The 26,180-nt window shown below is 28.5% G+C and overlaps 6 protein-coding genes across 11 annotated transcripts in view; 1 reads left to right on the top strand and 5 right to left on the bottom strand.

Moving 5' to 3' along the window:
- Mbt (serine/threonine-protein kinase PAK mbt) overlaps positions 1-26,180 on the top strand; it is a 52,033-nt gene that overhangs the window by 16,318 nt on the left and 9,535 nt on the right. The window contains exon 1 of one of the 2 annotated variants that reach the window (XM_071770071.1): positions 24,149-24,288. The exons of the other annotated variant lie outside the window; for it this stretch is intronic. The gene's annotated coding sequence lies outside the window, so the exon portion shown is untranslated. Of the gene's footprint in view, positions 1-24,148; positions 24,289-26,180 lie in introns of those variants that run through there. 2 annotated transcript variants of the gene reach the window in all.
- On the bottom strand, positions 31-3,445 carry LOC139808284 (odorant receptor 13a-like). Of its 2 annotated transcripts, XM_071770098.1 has the most exons (7): positions 3,289-3,445; positions 2,819-3,088; positions 2,003-2,471; positions 1,765-1,864; positions 1,558-1,683; positions 1,010-1,165; positions 31-664 (listed from the first exon to the last, which is right to left on the bottom strand). In XM_071770098.1, exons 1-7 carry the CDS (start codon positions 3,428-3,430, stop codon positions 611-613), a joined length of 1,317 nt encoding a protein of 438 aa, XP_071626199.1. In that variant the 5' UTR covers positions 3,431-3,445; the 3' UTR covers positions 31-610. The 2 variants fall into 2 exon arrangements, with proteins under 2 accessions (XP_071626199.1, XP_071626200.1); XM_071770099.1 differs by lacking the exon at positions 31-664 and having other exon boundaries at positions 1,048-1,225.
- On the bottom strand, positions 4,350-8,252 carry LOC139808287 (odorant receptor 13a-like). 3 transcript variants are annotated; one of them, XM_071770105.1, is made up of 7 exons: positions 7,997-8,211; positions 7,629-7,895; positions 6,210-6,678; positions 5,571-5,670; positions 5,366-5,491; positions 4,715-4,870; positions 4,350-4,500 (listed from the first exon to the last, which is right to left on the bottom strand). In XM_071770105.1, exons 1-7 carry the CDS (start codon positions 8,100-8,102, stop codon positions 4,447-4,449), a joined length of 1,278 nt encoding a protein of 425 aa, XP_071626206.1. In that variant the 5' UTR covers positions 8,103-8,211; the 3' UTR covers positions 4,350-4,446. The 3 variants fall into 3 exon arrangements, with proteins under 3 accessions (XP_071626206.1, XP_071626207.1, XP_071626205.1); XM_071770106.1 differs by having other exon boundaries at positions 4,449-4,870; positions 6,210-6,348; positions 6,424-6,678; positions 7,997-8,252; XM_071770104.1 differs by having other exon boundaries at positions 4,453-4,870; positions 7,997-8,227.
- LOC139808281 (uncharacterized) lies at positions 8,937-11,877 on the bottom strand. The gene is made up of 7 exons (XM_071770089.1): positions 11,571-11,877; positions 11,172-11,438; positions 10,405-10,873; positions 10,069-10,168; positions 9,860-9,985; positions 9,518-9,673; positions 8,937-9,101 (listed from the first exon to the last, which is right to left on the bottom strand). Exons 1-7 carry the CDS (start codon positions 11,860-11,862, stop codon positions 9,048-9,050), a joined length of 1,464 nt encoding a protein of 487 aa, XP_071626190.1. The 5' UTR covers positions 11,863-11,877; the 3' UTR covers positions 8,937-9,047.
- LOC139809009 (uncharacterized) lies at positions 12,115-25,852 on the bottom strand. The gene is made up of 13 exons (XM_071771601.1): positions 25,598-25,852; positions 25,088-25,357; positions 24,080-24,551; positions 23,713-23,812; positions 22,954-23,073; positions 22,479-22,634; positions 16,268-16,370; positions 15,879-16,145; positions 14,855-15,323; positions 14,290-14,386; positions 14,081-14,206; positions 13,288-13,443; positions 12,115-12,761 (listed from the first exon to the last, which is right to left on the bottom strand). The coding sequence occupies exons 1-13, from the start codon at positions 25,713-25,715 to the stop codon at positions 12,708-12,710; spliced, it is 2,508 nt and encodes an 835-aa protein (XP_071627702.1). The 5' UTR covers positions 25,716-25,852; the 3' UTR covers positions 12,115-12,707.
- On the bottom strand, positions 17,285-22,281 carry LOC139808302 (odorant receptor 10-like). 2 transcript variants are annotated; one of them, XM_071770142.1, is made up of 7 exons: positions 21,188-22,281; positions 20,772-21,023; positions 19,743-20,211; positions 18,702-18,801; positions 18,493-18,618; positions 17,685-17,840; positions 17,285-17,471 (listed from the first exon to the last, which is right to left on the bottom strand). In XM_071770142.1, exons 1-7 carry the CDS (start codon positions 21,216-21,218, stop codon positions 17,421-17,423), a joined length of 1,185 nt encoding a protein of 394 aa, XP_071626243.1. In that variant the 5' UTR covers positions 21,219-22,281; the 3' UTR covers positions 17,285-17,420. The 2 variants fall into 2 exon arrangements, with proteins under 2 accessions (XP_071626243.1, XP_071626242.1); XM_071770141.1 differs by having other exon boundaries at positions 17,286-17,471; positions 20,772-21,038.

Below are 26,180 nucleotides of genomic sequence, written 5' to 3'. Positions count from 1 at the left end.
TACACTATTATACAGAAGATTTTAAACTAACGATTTATTTTTTTTTAAACATGTACGAAAGTTTCATCTCTATTGAACTAATCCTGTGACGAACAGTGATATATCGCCATGTCACAAAATATTTAATAATATAATTTCCAATCGATAGCAAACACATAAAACATAAAGTTTATTTCTATCGTAACAATTAATTGTCTAGAACTTGTAAATATATAATTGGCAAACGTATTCATTTCTTTCGTAAATAATAAATATTAATGTATTATCGCGGTCTTCAGCCTAAGTATTAAAAGTGTGCCGCTTTCATCCTCAGTTGATTATCTGTTAATATCATAAGAAAAAACTTTACAAGTGTATAGTAAGTCATGAAAACGTTCATGTCTGATCTAATAAGACAAGAAATGGAAAATATTGCATCGCAATATATCTTAAGTTTGCCTAATATTTATCTAAAAATTTTTTTGTATTGCTTTATTGTGTATGCGTTTACTTCGATATAAAAAATGACGTAATTGTATTTTTAATAGGGTTCTATATACTCGCAATTATTTAATGCAAACACATCCACTACTTTCGTAAATAAATATTAAATCATATATCATCGCGATCTTCAACCATGTTTTGTCAGTAAGAAAGATATATAGCCACACGATGTTTTCAATATCTAAAAACAATTATCTTTATTTAGAGAAATTACTTAGAGAAAGTTAAGGAAAATTTTTATATTTAAAGATATCAAAAGATGGTGGCTAAAATGCCTTAAAAAATATTTCGTCAATTACTTTGACTTTCATGTATATACATATATTATAGAGATCAGAATATTGATGTTTATCGTTTATATTTGAGATTCAATTAATAAATAAAATTGTCATTAAAAAGTTACACAATTATATGTATTACGTATACATAATTATGCGTGTAATAAACACAAATAAGTTGCATTATATAAGTTAATGTTTTCTGCAAAAGTTTAGAATTAAAATATGAAAATTCTAAATAATCTTACGCTGCAAAAAGTAGCCATTGTTAATGGAATAATCTTTCCTGCAGAGATGGGAAAAGGATGGTTGGCTCGTATCATTAATAAGATAAGATTTCTCGCCTTTCTAGATTCCAATTTGTACCATTCAAGATTGCACATACCACGATGTACTGCGTTGCACTTGATAAATACATGTGTCAGAACATATTAATGTCTATGTCATTTCAAAGTAGATGACTTCTATTAAGAAACATTAATAAGGATTTGTAAATTTTAATTAATTTTTATTTTGATTAGAAAAAAATTTAGAACAGCAAGTTCATGTAATTGGAACAAATTCACATTTTAATTAATGTTGTTACAGAAATTTTTTTATTATATAAAACAAATGTTCAGTATTTTTCTTATAATAATATGATATCAAATTTGATAACAAATGGCAACATAACTATAACGAGTAAAATGGTTTCAGTAATTTCTAAAAATATTCTAATATATGGACATTATTTTTCCATCATGACTAAAACATTAAATTTATAATACATATTTAGAAATTTTATTATGTAACTTACTTGTTCCATTACCAGTTCTCCCGCACCACAATAGAAAAAAGTATTCATCAATAGAATAATAATAAAAAATATTGAGTGAAATATTTGTATAATAATAGCTTCATTAATTTTTCTCTCATTAAGTATCTGAAATGTATAAATTATAAGAAAATGAAGAAGTGTATACATATGCATTAAAATATTTTCTTACATTTTTGTTTTACTTACAATAGTAAATAGAAAGCCGCTTAAACAAAATACAATAGCAAAATGAAATATCATTATTAACATCATTAAACAGTATGTATTTTCGATATAGTTGGCAAATCTGCAGAAAAAATATTTAAAAAGTTGATGTATTGACAAATTTTTAAAATTTAGATTTTTTTCTGTTGTAATAAATGTTTCAATAACATTGCTAAAGTTATTTTGTGCAAAATTTCATTATTATAATAAAAGTTCTTACTTGATAAGGCGTAAATGGAACACTACAATGTCATTTAAACTTTTGTTGAAATTTTTGCATGAGACCAAACTAATTAGTCGATACCTAAAATTCTCTAGCTGGCCGCAAATATGAAGAATAATTAGTAATAAAAAGATATCTACAGCCATATAAGTGGTACTCGCTAACAACATTGTTAAAACATGAAAGAAAAATGTCAACTCAAACTGCGGGCTCTTATCTGTATCGTAAAAATGATACGTCTCCAGTGGTAAGGGTTTGCTCTGCTTCGTCAAATTCCCTATGTGCAATACTTGAATGCCAAAATAAGTAGGCACAGTTATTATGAGAAGCGAGATTAGGATAAAAGCATATCCAATTATCATGATTAATCGAGCAGTTCGTGCTCGCCTTATCATCACAGCTCTCTCTGCATCCGATTTGAATGCCATCCAATCTTCCGCCATCATATTTACAATCGATAAAAGAACTTGAAAATATACATAAAGCTATATGTTAATATGTCAAAATATTAAACTACTTATATAAGCATTATTATAAAGATATTATATGAGTAGATATTATGTGAAGTATATATGAGTGTTATTTGTAAACTCCCTAACTAAAAAAACTACATATTTTTAAAATATTGATATATATTGTTATATATTTCGATGCATATTGCTTTACAGGAATAACTGACAAATAATTCTTGATTTGTGACATTATTACTATTCGGAATATATGTTTGTGATAATAAATTAATTATAACATAACGATTCACGGAGTAATGAAATGAAATAAAATGTTGAAAATTTTAAATAATTCTAGACATACCTGTTCGTTTCCATCGCATAATGACATATTTCACTGATGCTATCAGCAGAGGTAACATAAGACGTAAATTGTCGATTACAAGTACCATATCGCCCCAAACTTTTATAATCGTACATATCGTCGGAACATTACAAACAAATATTAATAAAATTAAAATAATGCTTGCATGAAGTTCTGACCATAAACTTCTTACAGAAACCATAACATCTTTAGGCCACAAGCCCAACATTTCCAAACTTAAGCGATGTATTTCAACTGCCCACATGAAATCTAACAAAATTTTATATAAAACAAAGGATTTGCATAAAATAATTACAAATTAATATGTAGATTTAAAAGATTAATCGCAACAAATAGTAATAAAAATACGATGCAAAGGATAAATTCATAAAGCAAAACTATACTAACTTATTGAATAGACATGTAGAATACGAATAATAAGTAATAAAAATGTCATACACAATTAGTACCTCTATAACCGGAAGATTCCTTAATGTCCATGAGAACTAATGTGAAAAAGACTGTCGCGTTCCTCCCACTATGTAGCGTGAAATAAACGCGCATGCTCTCCATAGAAGAGCTAAAACCCAGCAGTTTCGTCAAACGCTGCATTAAATATTAAAAATGCTATCCCTCGATTACGACTGTTCATATCGCCAAGAAACTTTACACGTGAACAATAAGTTTATGTCTAGTCTAGTAAGAGGAGAGGTAGAAAATATTTCATCGCGGTATATTATAAGTTTATCGAACTTGCCTGGAAATTTTTTTCATACTTTGCGTTGTTTCATTATGTATGCGCTTACTCCAGAAATAAGAAATAACGCCATTTCTCACTTTTAATAGGATTCTATACATCAGACTCCAGAATACAGAAACATTGTAGCCAAAAAGAAATAACAATTGCGTGGTATATGGACTTTTCAAATATTTCTTCTCAAGCTACATCTATCATAACACAGACAAATACAATACTATATCTAGTGAGTAGACCAAAGTATGTATTTTCCGATTATTTATTTTTCATACAATTTCTTTGATAAAATTACGATATCTTAAAGAATATAAAACTTCAACTTTCTAAGATATGGCGGTTTTTATTCGGCAATATTTTCGCAACAAGATAAACGATGTGTTCTGTTCTTTGAAAATAAGTCTGCCACTCAAATCTTGAAATTGGAACAGATAGGATAAATCCTATCGATGTAGTAAAGTAGATATATCAGTAAATAGATAGTGAGTAGACAGTAAGGTAGATAGATTCATTTAACCGTATTAATTTACTAAAATGCAAGTAACATAATATGGATAAAACCTTATTAATGTGAATATAATGTTATTGAGAGACATATATAGTAAAGGCAATTTTAAACTATAGACTTGTCTTTTCTTTGAACGTAATATATAAACGTCAAGTCTCCATTAAAAGTATTCTAGTGACAAACAATGAAAATATTGTCACATTATAAAAACATAATATAATTTATAATACATAAAGGACTTTAATAAATAAAACAAAGCTTTATTTCTTCTAACAATTACTATGTACAATTGTCATTTATTTGTATCTATTATTAACTACAAATACATCTATAAGTTCTTTCACGTAATAAATAGTACATTTATCTTTAATTATGTTTTCTTAGTAAAAACGATATATATCCACTCGAAGTTTTCAATAGCTAAAAAAAATTATATATTTATAAAATTAATTATATATCTTTATTTAGACATTACGAAGACAAAAAAAATTTTATAAAAATAATATGAACTAAAGTGCCTTAAAGAATACGTTGCCGATTACATTGATTTTTATGTACAGCTGTCATAAAGATTAAGATACTGACTGACCATGATTTCTTTACTTTGATACATAATGATTCTAAATAAACTTACGCTGCAAAACGTAGCCAGTGTTAATGGAATAACTTTTCCTGCAGTGACACGAAAAGGATGGTTGGTTCGTATCATTAACAAAATAAGATTTCTCGCCTTTCTTGATTCCAATTTATACCATTCAAGATCGCACAGAGCACGATGTACTGAATTGCTCTTAACAGATACATATGTAATAGTACATTATAATAATGTCATGTCATTCAAAGAAGATTATTTCCAAAAATATATTTAAAAATTAAGTCGGGCTCACAACTCACTTATGTGATCAGATTTGATCAAAAGGAAAACGAGAAGCTCATTTAACTTAATTGCATTTTATTTAATGTTAATTGAATTTGCATTTTACTTAATGTTAATAGAGGGATGATCTTTTGTTAAACATATATGTACACAAAAAAATAGTTTTTAACAGTTTTTCCTATCCGACAACAATAGCCAACATATGTAACAATGACGAGGACAGATTTTTTATTATAATATGTTTAAAAATATACTGACGTATTAAAATTATACAGCTACAAGTTATACAATATATTAAGCGTATATTACATTTGTACATACAAGGTGTCTAATAGACGTAATACTACAAATAATTATAAATGCACGCACGTGCATACAACAAACACATATACATATTGTACAACTTACTTGCTCCGTTATAAGCTCTCCTGCGCCACAATAAAGAAAAGTATTCATCAACAAAGAAATAAGAAAAATTGTCGTATAGTACATTTCTGTAACAGCAACTTTATCTGTTTTTTTATTAATAAGAAACTGAAATGCATAACTTATAAAAATATAAGGAAACGTATATATGTATCTATTAAAATATTTTTTCATATTTGGAACTTACAACAGTCAATAAAAAGCCGTTTAGACAAAATACAATACCAAAATAAAGTATCATTATTAACATCATTAAAGAGTACATATTATCAATATTTTCAGCAAATCTATAGAAATAAGAATATTTGAATTTTCACATTAAAATTAAGAAAAGTATATGTATACATATAGAAATATACAAGATGTATGTAAAATATAAGGAACATTTTCGATAATGTATTTTTGACATCCAAATCAGAATTTAATGTTTAAAATGATTGATAAAATATCCCGCTTTTGAATTATTTGTTTTTGAAAAGTTAACATAGCTGTTATTTTAAAATTATTGGTCATATATACAAAATTAATTTTTTGTAGATAATATATATCTATACATAGATATTTAATAAACTAAACATTTTCGGATATGTTTATAGAAACTTTCATTTCTTATTTTGGCAGTCAGGACTAATCACGAAATACTTTTCTATATTTTAGAGACACTCATTATGTATTTAAAGTTTGAACATAAAATATCATTGATTCAATATCATTCTGTATTGTAAATAAAATAATATAACGTTTAAAATTTTAAATCATATAGACATTTTTTCAATTCCTAAAGCTGTTTTGTTAAACTTCTTATTGTCGCATTAATAATTCATACCTGATAAGTCGTACATGGGTTGCTATGATGTTATTTAGAACTTTATTAAAATTTTTGCACACGACCAAACTAACTAATCGACATCTGAAGATTTCTAACTGACCACAAGTGTGAAGAATTATTAGCACCAAAAAAATATCTATAGACATGTAAATGGTAGTTGCTAATAAAATTGATATAGTATGAATAAGAAATGTCATTTCATATTGCGGACTTTTATCTGTATCATAGAAGTGATACGTCGCCAGCGGTAATAATTTGCTCCGATTCATGAAATTGGTTGTGTGTAGTATTGGAATGCCAAAATAAGGAGGAATGGTTACGGTGAGAAATCCTATTACCGCAAAAATGTATCCAATTATCATGATTAATCGAGCACTTCGTGCTCGTCTTATCATCACAGTTCTCTCTGTAAAGTGCTTGAATGCTATCCAGTCTTCCGCCATCATATTTATAATCGCGAAAAGAACTTGAAAATATAAATAAATACAAATAAAATATAAATATTGTTAACATGTTATAATATTGAACAATTTATAAGTATATGTTGTTAGTTTTGAGCATTTGAACTTAAAAGAAAATAATATATATATTTTATAATAGGACGCGCAGTTTTGCAATACGGAACAAACTCCAAAACCTTATAGCCAGTTTACAATGAGTCGTTAGTCGTTAGTCAGATGTCGAAAGAGAGTCGGAAAAAGTCATAGCGTATCGTAAAGTGTCACATTACGTATCGCGGACGCAGATCGGATTGAGATTGCGGATCGCGGATCGTAATCTAGCCAATCGTAGACGAGCAGCTCATCTATGATTGGCTGAATTCCGATCCGCGATCCGCGATACGTAGTGTGAAACGGGATTAAGGTGATCGGAAGTCTGTAATCGGCGATCGTAAGCGATTGGTCAAATGCCGTCTCTTACGATCACCGATTACAGACTTCCGATTGCCTTACGATACGCTTATGACTATTTCTTCTGACTCTCTCCTCCCGACATCTGACTAACGACTAACGACACATTGTAGACTGGCCATTACTTTTCCGCTAGTAAATTTCACGAGTAAATATCACGATATATTAGAAATAAAATTCGGTTCCAACGTTATCTCAAGTATAATGACCGACCTACAAGCTACCTCACAAAGTTTTAGAAAAGTTCTTGTTCTGTCTACGATTAGGTTTGCAAAGCAGAACTAAAAATCTCGAAAACTACGCTTGGTTCCTTATTGCATAACTGCATCCACTTTATTTCGACATACCGCTGTTATACTAGTGTAAATCACATACATATAATATCTGGTTTTTGATATTAGAATCAGCAATGTATAAAAGTCATGATAAATCATATACATGTTGATTTAATAATGCAATAAAATATAATGCTATGGATTCTGATTTAAATATAATTTTGCATTACCTGTTCGTTTCCATCGTATAACAACATATTTCGCTATTATTGTCACCATGGGTAATGCGATATGCAAACTGTCTATTACGAGTACCATATTACCCCAAACGTTCATAAAGGTACACATCGTCGGAAGAAAAATAATTATTAATAAAATTAAAATAATACCGACCCGAAATTCTAGCCACTGGTATTTCTTAATAAATTTATCCGTTTTCGGCCACAAGCCAATCATTTCCATACCCAAGCGATGAAGTTCGACTGCCCACACAAAATCTGACAATTTTATATACAATTTTATTTTATAATTAATCTAATTCATTCGTTAGACGTGAAAATCACGCGTTAACAGAATATATGTTTTATGAAATTAATACCTCGGTAACCTGTAGATTCCGTAATGTCCATATCAAAAACTGACGTGAAAAGAATCGTTCCGTTCTTCTCAACATGTAGTGCAAAATAAATGCGCATGCTTCCCATAGAAGAGCAAAAACCCGGCAGTCACGTCAAATTGCGGCATTAAATATTAAAAATGCTATCCCCAGTTTATTACGACCGTTCATATCGTCAATAAACTTTACAGACGTGCAATAAGTCATAAAAACGTTTATTTCTGATCTAACAAGAGATAGAAAATATTGCATCGCGGTATATCATGAGGTTGTCAAGTTTGTCTAAAAAATTTTGCCGTATTTTATGTTGCTTCATTATGATGCGTTTACTCCGAAATGAGAGATAACGTTATTTCATTATTAATGGAGTTCTATACATCGAACTCAAGAATACAGAAATATTATAGTCGAAAAGAAATAATAACAATTGCGTGGTGTACGGACTTTTCGAATATTTCTTTTCAAGATATATCGCAATACGGATGAATGCAATATTATATCTAGTAAGCAGACCAAAGTATCTTACGATTAGTTATTGTTCATACAAATACGGTAATAATAAAATTACGATATTTTAAAGAATATAAAACATCAATTTTCTAAATTATGGTTACTTTTATTCGGCAATATTCTCGTAACGAGATAACTAATGTGTTCTGTACCTTGAAAACAAGTCTCTACTTGAAATTGGAACAAATGAGATAAATTCTATCGTCGTAGTAACGTAGATATATTCATCTTACTGTGATACTTTTGTAAAGTGCCAGTAACACAAAAATCGATAAAACATTATAACTGAATATAATATTATTAAAAGACATTCAGTAAAGGCGATTTTAAATTATAGATTTGCATTCTTTCTTTGAATGTAACATGCAAACGTAGATAAACAGAGATATAATTAATAGACAATACAAAATTTTATTTCTACTGATACTGACAATTACTAAATACAATTGTTATTCACTATTTAACACAAAAATCATGCATCTTCACTTATGTAATAAAAAAAAAGTAATATTTATCGTGATCTTCAATCATGTTTTGTTATTAAAAACGATATATAGCCACACGATGTTTTTAACACCTAAAAATAATTATATCTTTATTCAGAGACACTACACGTGAGAGAGAAAATAAAAAAATTTTTACAAAAATAATGACTGAACTGTCTTAAGGAATATGTTGTCGATTATATCGACCTTTTTATGTATATCTGTAGTGATGGATAAAATACTGACTGACCACGATTTATTTAATTTATAAATATTCGTAAATACTTTTCAACAATTAATTATAAAAATGTATCGCATCATTATAACTTGCATTATAGTATGTCTACTTTAGTGGGGAAATCACAATCATATATAACATACGCACGCGGCGGAGGATATATACGTAGAATAAATATTATTCACTTAAAAGAGACAGAGAAAGAGAAAAGGGCGGAGAGAAAGAGAGAAAGAAAAGAAATTAATACATAAAGTTGCTACATAAACTTACACTGCAAAACGTAGCCAGTGTTAAAGGAATAATTTTTCCTGCAGTGATACGAAAAGGATGCTGGGTTCGTATCATTAACAAAATAAGACTTCTTGCCTTTCTTGATTCCAATTTATACCATTCAAGATCGCATAGAGCACGATGTATTGCATTGCACTTAACAAATACATATGTAATAGTACATTAATGTCATGTCATGTGAATGAAAATTATTTCCAAAAATATTAGTAAGAATTAATTCGGACTTAATTGACTTCTGTTTTATATACATATGTACGATGTTATATATACATATGTACATATGCGCGAACACATATACATATTATTAAAAGTATAACTTACTTGCTCCGTTACAAGCTCTCCTGCGCCACAATAAAGAAAAGTATTCATCAATAAGACAATAAGAAGAATTGCCGAAAAGTATATTTCTGTTACAACAACATCATCTATTTTTTTGTTAATAAGAAACTGAAATGCATAACTTATAAAAACATGACGAAACGTATATAAATATTAAAATATTTTCTTAAATTTTGAATGGTGGAACTTACAATAGCAAATAGAAAGCCATTTAGGCAAAATACAACATCAAAATAAAGTATCATTATTAACATTATTAAGGAGTACATACTTTCAATATTTTCAGCAAATCTATAGAAATGAGAATTTTTGAAAGAGTTGTCACGTTAAAGCTAAGAAAACGATACGTATAAAAATATACAAAATATACGTGAAACTCTGGATCATCGATTCAAAATATCATTCACTATTGTATAGAGATAATATTATAACGTTTAAAGTTTTAAGTCTTTATGTAGAATATTTTTTCACATTTCTGTATAAATCTATTTTGTTAATTTCTTTATTGTCGCAATGAAATTTTATACCTGATTAATCGTAGATGAGTCATTAAGACGTTATTTAGAACTTTGTCGAAATTTTTGCACAAAACTAAACTAACTAATCGGCATCTGAAGATTTCTAACTGGCCGCAAATGTGAAGAATTATTAGCACCAAAAAAATATCTATAGACATGTAAATGGTAGCTGCTAATAAAGTTGATATAATATGAATGATAAATGTCAATTCATATTGTGGACTCTTATCTGTATTATAGAAGTGAAACGTTTCCAGCGGTAACAGCTTACTCCGATTCATGAAATTCGTTGTGTACAGTATTGGAACGCCAAAATAAGGAGGAATGGTTACGGTGACAAATCCTATTACCACAAGAACGTATCCAATTATCATGATTAATCGAGCACTTCGTGCTCGTCTTATCATTACGTTCCTTTCTGTAAAGTGCTTGAATGCCATCCAGTCTTCCGCCATCATATTTACAATCGCGAGCAAAACTTGAAAATATAAATAAACCCAAATAAAATATAAATATTGTTAAGATGTTATAATGTCGAACAAATTATAAATATATATGTTGCTATTTTGAACTTTGGAACTAAAATGAAAATCATATACATACTACAATTTATTTCGACATACTGCTGCTACAAATGTAAATCACATACATATAATTTCTAGTTTTTGATATTAGAATTAGCAACGTACATGTCATAATAAATCAATTATATGCTGATTTAATAAAGTAATGAAATATAATGCTAAGGATTTTGTTTTAAATAATTTTGCACGTACCTGTTCTTTTCCATCGCATAATTACATATTTTGCTAATACTGTCACCAGGGGTAACGTAAAATGTAAACTGTCTATTACGAGTACCATATTGCCCCAAACATGGATAACCATACTTATCATCGGAATAAAAATAAATATTAATAAAATTAAAACAATACCGACCCGAATTTCTGGCCACAAGCATTTCTTAGTGAAATGTTCGGTTTTCGGCCACAAGCCAATCACTTCCAAGCCTAAACGATGAAGTTCAACTGCCCACACAAAATCTGAAAAATTTATATATAACATAAGATATTTTTATACAAGGTAAGATTTGAAAAAGATTAACTAAACTAATTCATTTATTAGACAGAATTGTTATAATTATTAAAAAGTATGTTATTATATGAAATTAATACCTCTGTAACCTGAAGATTCCGTAATGTCCATGTCGAAGACTAACGTAAAGATAATTATAATCGCGTTCCGTTCTTCCCACCATGTAGTGTAAAATAAACGCGCATGCTCCCCATAGAAGAACAAAAACCCAGCAGTCACGTCAAATGCTACATTAAATATTAAAAATGCTATCCCCAGTTGATTATGACCGTTCATATCGTCAAGAAACTTTACAGACGTGCAACATTTTATAAAAACGTTTATTTCTGATCTAACAAAACGAGAGGTAGAAAATATTGCATCGCGGTACATCAGAAGTTTGTCGAACTTATCTGAATAGTTCTTTTGTACGTTGCTTCATTATGCATGCGCTTTCTCCGAAATGAGAAATAACGTTATTTCACTCTTAATAAAGTTCTATACGTCGAACCCAAGAATACAGAAATATTCTAGTCAAAAAGAAATAATAACAATTACAAGGTGTACGGACTTTTCGAATATTTCTTCTCAAGATACATCTAGCGTAACACGAATGAATGTAATATTATGTCTAGTAAGCAGACCAAAATAAGTATTTTACGATTATTTATTGTTCATACAATTCCTTTAATAAAATTACGATATGTTAAAGAATATAAAACTTCAACTTTTTAAGAGAGATAGATATGGTGGCTTTTATTCGGCAATATTCTCGCAATGAGATACCAATGTGTTCGGATGTTCTTTGAAAATAAGCCACTTGAAACTCTTCTTGATATTGGAACAGATGAAATAAATCCTATCGTCGTAGTAAGGTAGACGTATCATCTAATCATATTAATTTAATAAAGTAACACTAACATTGATAATCTTATTAATATAATATAATAATATTATTGAGGGTCATATAGTAAAGGCAATTTATAACTATAGACTTGTCTTCTGTTTGAACGTAATATGTTATACAAACGAGTCTCCATTAAAGTATTCTAGTGACGGACAATGAAAATATTGTCATGTTACAGAAACGCAATATAGTTTATGATAAACGATGAATGTTAATCTAACAAAACAAAATTTTATTTTTACTGGTTCTAACAATTACTGTATACAATTGTCATTTGTAATTATTTAACTAGAAATTTCTTTCATGTAATAAAATGTAGTAATATTTATCTTCAACCATGTTTTGTCATTAAAAATGATATATAGCCACACGATGTTTTTAATACCTAAAAAAATTATATCTTTATTAATAAAAATAATAATATCTTTATTTAGACATTACGAAAACAAAAAGAAAATTTTTACAAAAATAATGTGGACTGACTAAAGTGCCTTAAGGAAAACGTTGTTAACCTTTATTACATCTGTCGTAAAGATTAAGATACTGACTGACCATAATTCTTTAATTTGTAGATATTTATAAACACTTTCAAACAATTAATTAAAAATCATATCATTATAATAAGATTACTTCAGTGGAGAAGTCATTAATGGCTTTGATGTTATTAACGATCTTTCCATTAAAGTAAACATGTCGTTTATATTTGCAGCTCAATTATTAAATAACATTTTCCCTAAAATAATTATACTTGCTCGCGCGCAATTACATACGCACGCATGCATGATGTATGTACGCATATTACGATATTACATACGCAGGGGAAAAATAAATAAAATAAATTTTATTCACTTAAAAAAGAGAGAGAGAGGGGGGAGAAGAAATTAATACATAAAGATGCGAAATAAACTTACACTGCAAAACGTAGCCAGTGTTAATGGAATAATTTTTCCTGCAGTGATACGAAAAGGATAATGAGTTCGTATCATTAACAAAATAAGATTTCTCGCCTTTCTTGATTCCAATTTATACCATTCAAGATCACACAGAGCACGATGTACTGCATTGCTCTTAACAAATACATAGAAGTACATTAATGTCATGTCATTTAAACGAGGATCATAACGAGGATCCAAAAATATATCGAAGAATTAAGTCGAACTTGACTGACTTATATGTTTGATCAAAAGAAAAATTAGAAACAAGAAACTCATTTAGCTTAATACTGTACATTTGTATTTTAATTAATGTTAATAGAGGCACGATCTTTCATTAAACGTAATATATGTACATAAAAAAATAATTTTTAATAGTTATTCTTACCCGACAATAGCCAACATATGTAACAATGACGAGGAAAGATTTTTTATTATATATTATAGTAATGTTAAAAATATACTGACGTATTAAAATTATATAGCTACAAGTTATATAACATATTAAGCGTATATTACGTTTGTACGTACAAGGTGTCTAATAGACGTAATACTTTTCGTGAGCAGATAAAGCGGATTAAAGTGAACAGAAAACTTCAATATTATATTGCGTCTTTTACAAAATTAATAAGAATTTAATTAAAATTTGCGAATCGAGCGAATAAACATTCGCTCGACAAAAAATAACGTTGTTTACGCTGTTTACGGTTATTGTTTACAAATACGCGCGCTTGCGCCCATAACAAACATATATACACATTATATAACTTACTTGCTCCGTTATAAGCTCTCCTGCGCCATAATAAAGAAAAGTATTCATCAATAAGGAAATAAGAAAAATTATTGTAAAGTATATTTCTGTAACAGCAACTTTATCTGTATTTTTGTTAATAAGTAACTGAAATGCATAACTTATAAAAGTATAAAGGAACGTATAAATGTATTAAAATATTTCTTCGTATTTAGAATTCTGTAACTTACAGTAAATAGAAAGCCGTTTAGGCAAAATGTAATAGCGAAGCAAAGTACCGTTATTAACATTATTAAGGAGTACATATTTTCAATATTTTCAGCAAATCTATAGAAATAAGGACATTTGAAAGGGTTGTTATATGTTAAAACTAAGAAAACAACATACATATAAAAATATACAGGATATACATTAAACATGGAAAAATCTTCGATAATTCTAGATAAAAATTTAAATAGACATTTCTGACATCAAAATCAGAAACAGAGTTTCGATATATGGTTGAATATGCTTTATAAAATATGTCCTTTAAAAAAAAAACTAATGTTAATAGAAATATTTGTTTTCTATTTTGATATCAGAAATATTCACGAAATTCTCTCCCATATTTCAGATACAATCTTCATGTATCTAAAGTTTAAACATAAAACGTCACCGATTCAGTATCATTCATATGATATGATAAATAAAATAATATAACGCCTAAAATTTGAAATCTTTATATAAAAAAATTTTTTAATGGTATTTCTAATGCTGTTTTGTTAAACTTTTTATTTTTACAATAAAAATTCATACCTGATGAGTCGTACGTGGGTTGCTATGATGTTATTCAGAACTTTGTTGAAATTTTTGCACAAAACTAAGCTAACTAATCGGCATCTGAAGATTTCTAATTGGCCACAAATGTGAAAAATTATTAGCACCAAAAAAATATCTACAGATATATAAACAATAGATGCAAAAAAACTTGATATAATCTGAATGAAAAATGTCAATTCATATTGCGGACTCTTATCTGTATCATAGAAGTGATACGTCTCGAACGGTAACAATTTGCTCCGATTCATAAAATTTGTTGTATATAATATTGGAATGCCAAAATAAGGCGGAATGGATACGATGAGAAATCCTATTGCAACGAAAATGTATCCAGTTAACGTGATTAATCGAGCACTTTGTGCTTGTCTTATCATCACAGTTCTCTCTGTAAAGTGCTTGAATTCCATCCAGTCTTCCGCTATCATATTTACAATCGCGAAGAGAACTTAAAAATATATAAATAAATACAAATAAAACATAAATATTAAAATGTTGTAATATTGAACAATTTATAAGTATATGTTGTTAGTTTTGAGCATTCAAACTCAAAAGGAAATAACATACATTCTATAATAGGACGCATAGTTTTGCAATACGGAACAAACTCTAAACTTTATATACTATTCCGCTAAGGTAAACACGATACATTAGAAATAAAATTCGGTGTCAATGTTATCTCAAGTACAATGACTGACCTATAATTTTCCTCACAATTCTATGCATTGTATGAAGTTTTATAAAATTTCTTGTCCTGTCTAGGATTACTTTGCAATGCAGAACTAAAAATCACAAAAACTACGCTTGATTCCTTATTGCATAACTGCATCCACTTTATTTCGACATACTGCTATTATACAAGTGTAAATCACATACATATAATATCTGGTTTTTGATATTAAAATCAGCAATAAGTCACGATAAATCATATTCGTGATGCTGATTTTAATGAAGTAACGATATCTAATGCTATGGATTTGGTTTTAAATAATTATACACATACCTGTTCTTTTCCATCGCACAATAACATATTTCACAAATATTGCCGTCATTGGTAATGCGATATGTAAACTGTCTATTACGAGTACCATATTACCCCAAACATGCATAAACGTACATATCGTCGGAAGAAAAATAATTATTAATAAACTTAAGATAATACCGACTCGTATTTCTGGCCTCTGGTATTTCTTAGTAAATTTTTCGGTTTTCGGCCACAAACCAACTACTTCGAAGCTTAAACGATGAAGTTCAACTGCCCATACAAAATCTGACAAATTTATATATAAGATATTTTTATACAAGACAAGATTTTAAAGACCTAATTAATCTAATTCAGTAATTAGACGTGAAAATCACGTGTTAATAGAATATGTTTTATAAAATTAATACCTCGGTAACCTGTAGATTCCGTGATGTCCATATCGAAAACGTGAAAAGAATCGTTCCGTTCTTTCCAACATGTAGTGCAAAATAAACGCGGATGCTCCCCATAGAAGAGCAAAAACCCGGCAGTCACGTAAAATTACTGCATTAAATATTAAAAATGCTATCCCCAGTTTATTACGATCGTTCATATCGTCAAGAAACTTTACAGACGTGCAATGAGTCATAAAAACGTTTATTTCTGATCTAACAAGACGAGAGATAGAAAATATTGGATTGCGGTACATCATAAGGTTGTCAAACTTATCTAAAAAATTTTGTCGTACTTTATGTTGCTTCATTATGCATGCGTTTACTCCGAAATAAGAGATAACGTTATTTCACTATTAATGGAGTTCTATACATCGAACTCAAGAATACAGAAATGCTATAGTCAAAAAGAAAAAATAACAATTGCGTGGTGTACGGACTTTTCGATATTTCTTTTCAAGATATATCGCAACACGGATGAATGCAATATCTAGTATCTAGTAAGCAGACCAAAGTAAGTATTTTACGATTAGTTATTGTTCGTACAAATACGATAATAAAGTTACGATATTCTAAAGAATATAAAACTTCAACTTTCTAAGATATGGTGGCTTTTTCTCGCAACAAGTTAACCAATGTGTTCTGTTCTTTTTTTAAATAAGTCCGCCACTCGAATCTCTTCTTAAAATTGGAACAGATAAGATAAATTCTATCGTAATAAGGTATATTATAGATGTATTCATCTAACCGTATTATAATTTAATAAAGTGCCACTAACATAATATTGATAAAACCTTATTAATAAATATATATAATATTATTAAATGACATATAGTAAAAGCAATTTTTAACTATTGACTTGTCCTTTCTTTGAACGTAATATACAAACTTCAAGTCTTCATTAAAGTATTCTAGTAGACGGACAATGAAAATAATGTCATGTTACAAAAACATAATAATATAATTTACAATGTAATAAATAAAGGACGTTAATAAATAAAACAAAGTTTTATTCTGCTTTTGACAATTTTTGTATACAATTGTCATTTATTTGTAATTGTTATTAACACATCTAATACATCAAATACATCTAATCCTCTTGTGTAATAAATAGTAAATTTATCTTTAATTATGTTTTGGTTAGTAAAAACGATATATATCCACATGATGTTTTCAATAGCTAAAAAAATTATATATTTATTTATAAAATTGATTATATCTTTATTTAGAGACATTACGAGAAAACGAAAAAAAAATTTTTTGTCAAAATAATGTGAACTAAAGTGCCTTATGGTGCCCAATGATTACACATTGACTTTTATGTATAAAAATTAAAATACTGACTGACCATGATTTCTTTAGTTTGATACATAATGATTCTAAATAAACTTACACTGCAAAACGTAGCCAGTGTTAATGGAATAACTTTTCCTGCAGTGACACGAAAAGGATGGATGGTTCGTATCATTAACAAAATAAGATTTCTCGCCTTTCTTGATTCCAATTTATACCATTCAAGATCGCACAAAGCACGATGTACTGCATTGCTCTTAACAGATACATATGTAACCGTACATTAATGGCATGTCATTTAAAGAAGATTATTTCCAAAAATACATATATCTAACAATAAGAATTAAGTCGGACTCAACTGACTTATGTGTTTCATCAGAAGAAAAATGAGAAAAAAGAAGCTTATTCAACTTAATTGCATTTTATTTAATGTTAATTAAATTTGCATTTCAATTAGTGTTAAAAGAGAGATAATTTTTTATTAAACATATATGTATATGTACATAAAAAAATTTTTTAAATAGTTTTTCTTATCCGACAACAATAGCCAACATATGTAACAATGACGAGAAAAGATTTCTTATTATAGTAATGTTCAAAAATATACTGATGTATCAGAATTATACACACAGCTACAAGTTATACAACAAATTAGGTGTATATTATATTTGTACATACAAGGTGTCTGATAATAGACGTAATGCTTTTTGTGAACTGAGAGAGCGGATTAAACTGAATAAAAAAGTTCTATTGCGTCTTTTACAATAATTAATAAGAATTTAATTAAAATTTGCAAATAAGCAATCCGCTCGACAAGGCACAAAAATTGTACGCTGTTTGCAGTTATTGTTTATAAATGCACGCGCGCGCACGCAACAAATCGAATATATACATATTGTACAACTTACTTGCTCCGTTATAAGCTCTCCTGCGCCACAATAAAGAAAAGTATTCATCAATGAAGTAACAAGAAGCACTGTGGTAAAGTATATTTCTGTATCAGCAACTTTGCCTGTTCTTTTGTTAACAAGAAACTGAAATGCATAACTTATAAAAATATAAGGAAACGTATATATGTATTAAAATATTTTTTCATATATGGAATGTCAGAACTTACAACAGTAAATAGAAAGCCGTTTAGGCAAAATACAATACCAACATAAAGTATCATTATTAACATTATTAAAGAGTACATATTTTCAATATTTTCAGCAAATCTATAGAAATAATAATATTTGAAAGAATTTTTACGTTAAAATTAAGGAAAGTATATACATATAAAAATATACAAGATGTATGTAAAATATAAGGTAAATTTTCGATAATGTATTTCTGACATCAAAATCAGAAAAAGTGTTTCTATAAAGATATGTTCAAAAATGCTTTATTTATAAAATATTTGTTTGTACGCATTTATTTACAAAAATGTAATGTTATAAATTCTCATTTAATACATGTTACGTTAAATTATGTATTTAAATATATTTTTATATTAATATTAAATATTTTATTAACATTGAAAGAAGCATATATATATCTTTCTTAAAGAGAAAAGAAAAATAAACAAAAACAATGGAGAAGTTGTTGGTGTTTGCAGTTTAAATAATAGTCATTCTCGAAAAAAGAGAAAATTAGCTTTCTTCTATAATTCCTATATTTATCAAAATATCAAAACAATTTCGGTCCCATGAGTTTTACAAAAATGAATTAAAATTTTTATGTTTAAAATTATTGATAAAATATCCCGCTTTTGAATTATTTATTTTTGAAAAGTTAACATACCTGATATTTTAAAATTAATGGTCATATATACAAAAATTGATTTTTGTAGCTTAAGCTGCTTTTAAAATATTAAATTTTTATAGATAATGCATTTACATAGATATTTAATAAACTGAACATTTTAGGACATATGTTTACAGAAAGTTTCGTTTCTCATTTTGGCATTCAGTAATAATCACGAAATAATTTCTCACATTACAGATCCACTCTTTATGTATTTAAAGTTTGAACATAAAATGTCATTGATTCAATATCATTCTCTATTGTAAATAAAATAATATAACGTTTAAAACTGTAAATCATTATGTAAAATTTTTTTTATTCCTAAAGCTAAATATTTTGTTAAACTTCTTATTGTTGCAATAAAAATTCATACCTGATAAGTCGCACATGGGTTGCTATGATGTTTTTCAGAACTTTGTTGAAATTTTTGCACAAAACTAAGCTAACTAATCGGCATCTGAAGATTTCTAATTGGCCGCAAATGTGAAAAATTATTAGCACAAAAAAAATTTCTATAGATAAGTAAACAATACATGCTAAAAAACATGATATAATCTGAATGAAAAATGTCAATTCATATTGCGGACTCTTATCTGTATCATAGAAGTGATACGTCTCGAACGGTAACAATTTGCTCCGATTCATAAAATTTGTTGTATATAATATTCGAATGCCAAAATAAGGCGGAATGGATATGATGAGAAGTCCTATTGCAAAGAAAATGTATCCAGTTAACGTGATTAATCGAGCACTTTGTGCTTGTCTTATCATCACAGTCCTCTCTGTAAAGTGCTTGAATTCCATCCAGTCTTCCGCTATCATATTTACAATCGCGAAGAGAACTTAAAAATATATAAATAAATACAAATAAAACATAAATATTAAAATGTTGTAATATTGAACAATTTATAAGTATATGTTGTTAGTTTTGAGCATTCAAACTCAAAAGGAAATAACATACATTCTATAACAGGACGCATAGTTTTGCAATACGGAACAAACTCCAAATTTTACTATTCCGCTAAGGTAAATTTCACGATACATTAGAAATAAAATTCGGTGCCAATGTTATCTCAAGTATAGTGACTGACCCATGATCTTCCTCACAATTCTATGCGTTATATGAAGTTTTAGAAAATTTCTTGTCCTGTCTAGGATTACTTTACAATGCAGAAATAACAATCACAAAAACTGCGCTTGATTCCTTATTGCATAACTGCATCCACTTTATTTCGACATACTCTGCTATTATACAAGTGTAAATCACATACATATAATATCTGGTTTTTTATATTAAAATCAGCAATATATAAGTCACGATAAATCATATTCGTGATGCTGATTTTAATGAAGTAACGATATCTAATGCTATGGATTTGGTTTTAAATAATTATACACATACCTGTTCTTTTCCATCGCACAATAACGTATTTCACAAATATTGCCATTATTGGTAATGCAATATGTAAACTGTCTATTACGTGTACCATATTACCCCAAACATGCATAAACATACACATCGTCGGAAGAAAAATAATTATTAATAAACTCAAGATAATACCGACTCGTATTTCTGCCCTCTGGTATTTCTTAGTAAATTTTCCGGTTTTCGGCCACAAACCAACTACTTCGAAGCTTAAACGATGAAGTTCAACTGCCCATACAAAATCTATAGATAAATTTTATATAACATATTTTCGAGGATATTTTTATACAAGACAAGATTTTTTTATTATAAAAAACTTAATTGATCTAATTAATCATGAGACATGAAAAGCACACGTAATTAACTGAATATATGTTATATGCAATTAATACCTTTGTAACCTGAAGATTCCGAAATGTCCATGTCATTAACTGACACAAGAAGAGTACTGCTTCGTTCTTTCAAGTGACCCTAAGATAGAAGGTGATCGTCACGCATGCTTGTGAAGTAACTGCGAAAACTTAGCTGTTTTGCGAGAGATACATTAAATATTAAAAGTGGCATCTCTAGTTTGAAAACAGTTCTCCGTTTCACAAAAACTTCTCGAGCATGGTAACAAGTAGAAAATAAGAACGCTAAACAGGGACATATGTTGTTTCCCAGTGTTTTACACCAGTGTTTGAAACCTATTGTACAAGTTTTTTTCATCTTATAATGCTTTATTACATATATGCATGCATTTTTGTATCGAAGGATAATGCATTTTTAATGAATCTGTGGAGAGAAAACGAAAGAAATAAAGAACATTGTGTAACGGGAAAGCGTTTTATGCGATAAAAAGTGTGTAAGATGTCATATGAATTGACATAATACATATAAGCTAAATACATAAACTTCGAAAAGTTTTAAAAATATGATAAAATTATATTTTTTGTAAATAATATATTTTTTATATACAACAGCTTGTCATATATATGAAAATATTGCAGTTTTGTCATATATATGAAAGATTGCAGTTTTTTCTCAATATATGAAAGATAAAAAATAAAATGATAAATAAAAGTGATGAGAGAGAATAAACACGAAGAAATATTTTAGTGCAAGGGAACATTCTCCAACAAAGAAAATACAAAAAGTATAAAAATTGTACAATTTATTGAGCCAATATTGAAAAATAATAATACATTGACTACGGTTACTACTAATTGTAGGTTCAATCACCTCGGTAGTGCTGAGCAAAACTCATCGATTATAATAAAAAAATGCAAAATAAAAAAATACAATATAATATATAAAATATTTTATAAATTCGAACATTCCAAATTATTAAAGCTTTAAATTATAATCTTTTATAACGTATCTGAAATGAATATACGTGTACAAATAATGTGCTGCTCAGAACTTTGTCAATGTCTATAATGATATTTGTATTGTTCTTATCATTATGTTTATTATATATTATTAATGCAATTCAATGATGCACATTAATCACATCGTGCAAGCAAAACCGATATATAACCGCCTGATGTTTTTAGTAGCTAAAATAAATAAGCTGTTTTATAAAAATTGTATTATACAATTTAATATTTTTACAAAAAATTATTATAAATATTAAATCGCAGTTCTTTTTATACAATAACTGACGTTTTAATAAAACATTCTTATAATTAAGTGTTTGCTTACGCTGCAGAAGGAATTCATCGTTAGAGGAAAGATTTTTCCAACAGTTACGTTAAGTGGCTTGTTTGCGCGAGTCATCAACAGAATTAGATTTCTGGCTTGCTTCGGTTTTAATTCGTACCAACGATATTCACATACAGCTTGATAAACACCTTCACACTATAATGCAATATAATTTTATTAAATATTGAAAAAACATCTCGTACAAGCTTATTAATCTTAAAAAATTAATTATATATACAATTTAACATACATTTCCAGAATTATAATTTTAATTCTTTAATCTGTTTGCAAGTACTTAATTATAAAATTGCAATTTAAAACACAGACAGAACAAACTGGACAATCGTGAAAATTAGGACATTTATTTTTATATAGTAACTGCTTTTCAACTAGATTACAGTATATGTATCGAATTTTTGCAGCAAGGCAGTATTTGTATGAATTTAATAAGACAGATTTATTAATGACAACATACTTGCGTTATTAGACATTCCCCAACCACACAATACAAACACATATGTGCGAAAATATTCACGAGAACCGTTACAAGGCTTGACAGTCTTAGAAAAGATAAATGACGTCCATCAGTAATAACCTAAATTATTAATTAATATAAGGAAAGTACTAGAAAAATAGAAACTATCAAATAAATAAATAAATATAAATACTGCTAATATAAAAAAATATGTTCTTATTTGTGAAATAAATTTAAACGTTAAATCTTAAGATAATATTTAAAATGTATTAAATGAAATTAAATTAACCCTAGAACATCACACCGCGTGTTTAGCACATCTACCTATTGGGTGTAGCCATACTAAAGTCTACTAAACGGCAGACGAAGCTGCGCAGCATGGACAATCGTATAGGGAAAGAACAAAAGTTTATTTACCTTATCACTTCGATTCTCGAACTTTCACTATATTGTAGAAACAGCGGGCATCTTTAAAACAAACATGAGTGTGATACACCCAGTGTACGTGGTGTTCTAGGGTTAAATACATATCTAATATTACATTTTGATCTAACTAATATAATGGTATATATGTATATTGAATATCAAAATGTTCTATAGACGGGTTTGTGAATATTAGTAATTCTCACTTCAGTTTCAACACTTCAAAGAGTAGTTCAAATATACAATAATGTCAGATTATTAAATAAAATAAGCAAAACTGATAAATAAAAAATTTGTATTGTGAGACTGCGAAAAAAAATCTATTTATTAACTTACGGTAACTAAGGAAAATCCGTATACACTAAATAATGTACCGAAGTAGAGAAATAATCCAAGAAGCATCAAAGTAAATGTATTTTCAATGATTCTAACACATCTATAATAATAACAAAATTTTTAATTAAATATTAAAAATTGCACAAAATGAAAAATTGTATTATAGTTATTCTATCTATTAATTAAGCCTAGAAAATAATAAGTGTAAATTTAGATGTATCGAAAGTATTATAATTTTTCTATTAGAAATATATATACAGATATATATTTACTAATTGTGCTGTATAACTTTATTAGAAATAATTAGCATTGTTATATAAAATAATAAGTATTTATCAAAATAGTGAATGCGTATTATGTACGAAACCTGATAAGGCGTACATGATCCATTACAGCGTCCGCTAAGACATGATCAAAATTTGGATTTTTTTCAGAACTCGTCATTAACCGCCCCTTAAGATTCTCCAATTGACCGCAGACATGAAAAACCAACAATCCAAACATACTGTCAATCGCGGTGTAACCCATAGCAGATACCATGAGAGTAACACATTGTGCGGCGAACGTGAGCTCGAAGTACGGACTCGTATCTGTGTCGTAGAAGTAATATGTCTGCAGGGGCAATGGTTTGCCCGGATCGGTCACGTTAGTTATGTACCGCACGGTGATCCCGAAGCACGGAAGAATAAACAATAAGATAAACGACCCAAACATTATGACGAATCCGCAGATTATGATCATGCGAGGAATCCGCGCGCATCTTATCATAATTTTCCGTTCTTCGTCGGAGTTCAGTTTCAGCCAATCTTTAGCGATCATATACAAGATCGGCGCAAGGGCTTAAAAAATAGATTGTAACGAGAGAAATAAGTGAAAACGAGAGAGAGAGAGAGAGAGAGAGAGATTAATTATAACAGATTAAATATAACAACACAATGATTTTTCAACGATATATAAAAATTAATAGTTATAAAATAGACCGGATTTTCAAAAAATTATAAAGCAAGTATTATAAATTCTATAAAGTAATTAAAAAATTATCGTCATCAAATGTCTAGTGCATTGGTCTTAAAGTAATTTAGTAGAAATAATAACACACATTAAATCGTACAGTTTAAAATTATTTTTAGAACTTTAAAATACCTAACTTCTTATATGCATAAGCTTCGCAATAAATTCGCATGTTAGGATTATATTTATTTATTTAAATAGTTGTACTGCAATTGCTCGATTTTTTAAGAATTTATAATACTATTTTTAAAAGCTTTTAATGTTATTTTATAACAGTATCTTATATATTTCAATATTATTTTTAAGGAACATCCACTTTTTAGTGCCAAATTTATACTTTATACTACAAGGAAGATTTATTTACCAGCTTTTTTGCGCCACATAATGATGAGTTTCATTGTCATCGACACTAAAGGTAAAGTGAACTGTAAATTGTCCGTCATTGACATCAGATCGCCCCAAACTCTTATTAGAGAATGTATACAAGGAATTACGCAGACACAGGTTACCATAATTATCAATAGAAATACTCGTATGTTAGCTATTAATTTCTCTCGCGCTGTTTCTTCCATTTTCGGCCAAAGACCGATGAATTCCAAGCTATAGCGATTCAATTCTATCGCCCATTCAAAGTCTAGTTACCAAAGTGTAAACTCGTTAATCAACCGTTTCGGAATTATTTCTATGATTTCAGAAATAATGGAATAGTAGTATATCTTAAGTTGAAAAAATACTTCAAAATTAATATCTTTTATCATATGCACACACAATACCGCATTTGGATTACTAATTATATCACTTTTTCTTCTTTTAATGTTTCAATTAAGACCATCAAGCAAATGTTTCCTAATGAGAATTAGAAACAATAACGAACCTGCGTATCCTGAATGTCTAATAACGTCCATATCTAAGGTCGACCACGTACTGTTTTCCTCCGTCAAAAAAAATATTTTTATCCCCCCACTAACCATCGCACATACTCCGCGTGACATGACGTATTTATGTACTAAACATGAAGTCTATAGAATAATCGATGTGTCATAAATATTGCATTTTTCGATAAAAGTGGCGACGATATTTCACATGATCAACACACTACAATATACCCCCCGATGTTCGGTAAAAGAAAGTTGCTCCGTGAAGACATTGACTTCAAAGTTTTGCATGCCTGACGAAACAAAGATAACTGAGAAAAAAAGAAAATAATATCGCTTTCGTGAATTGATATGCATTAATGCATTATTGATATATCCTGAGAGAAACTTTCTTTCATCGCAGCGTAACAATTCTTGAGGAGAGTTAGTCGCAACTGAGCAATATACGCAAAAATATCTCTTTGTCTCTCTGCTGAGAAACAATATATTTTAAGTCTGCTGAAAATAAAAATTTCATAATTTTTTATTAAAAACGTCGAGAACTAAAATTAAGTTTTACGTTTCTAGATCTAACTGAAGGTA

This window comes from Temnothorax longispinosus, chromosome 2 (genome assembly GCF_030848805.1).
Source record: "Temnothorax longispinosus isolate EJ_2023e chromosome 2, Tlon_JGU_v1, whole genome shotgun sequence".
NCBI classification, from domain to species: Eukaryota; Metazoa; Arthropoda; class Insecta; order Hymenoptera; family Formicidae; genus Temnothorax; species Temnothorax longispinosus.
This window is presented reverse-complemented; position numbering and strand designations above follow the sequence as displayed.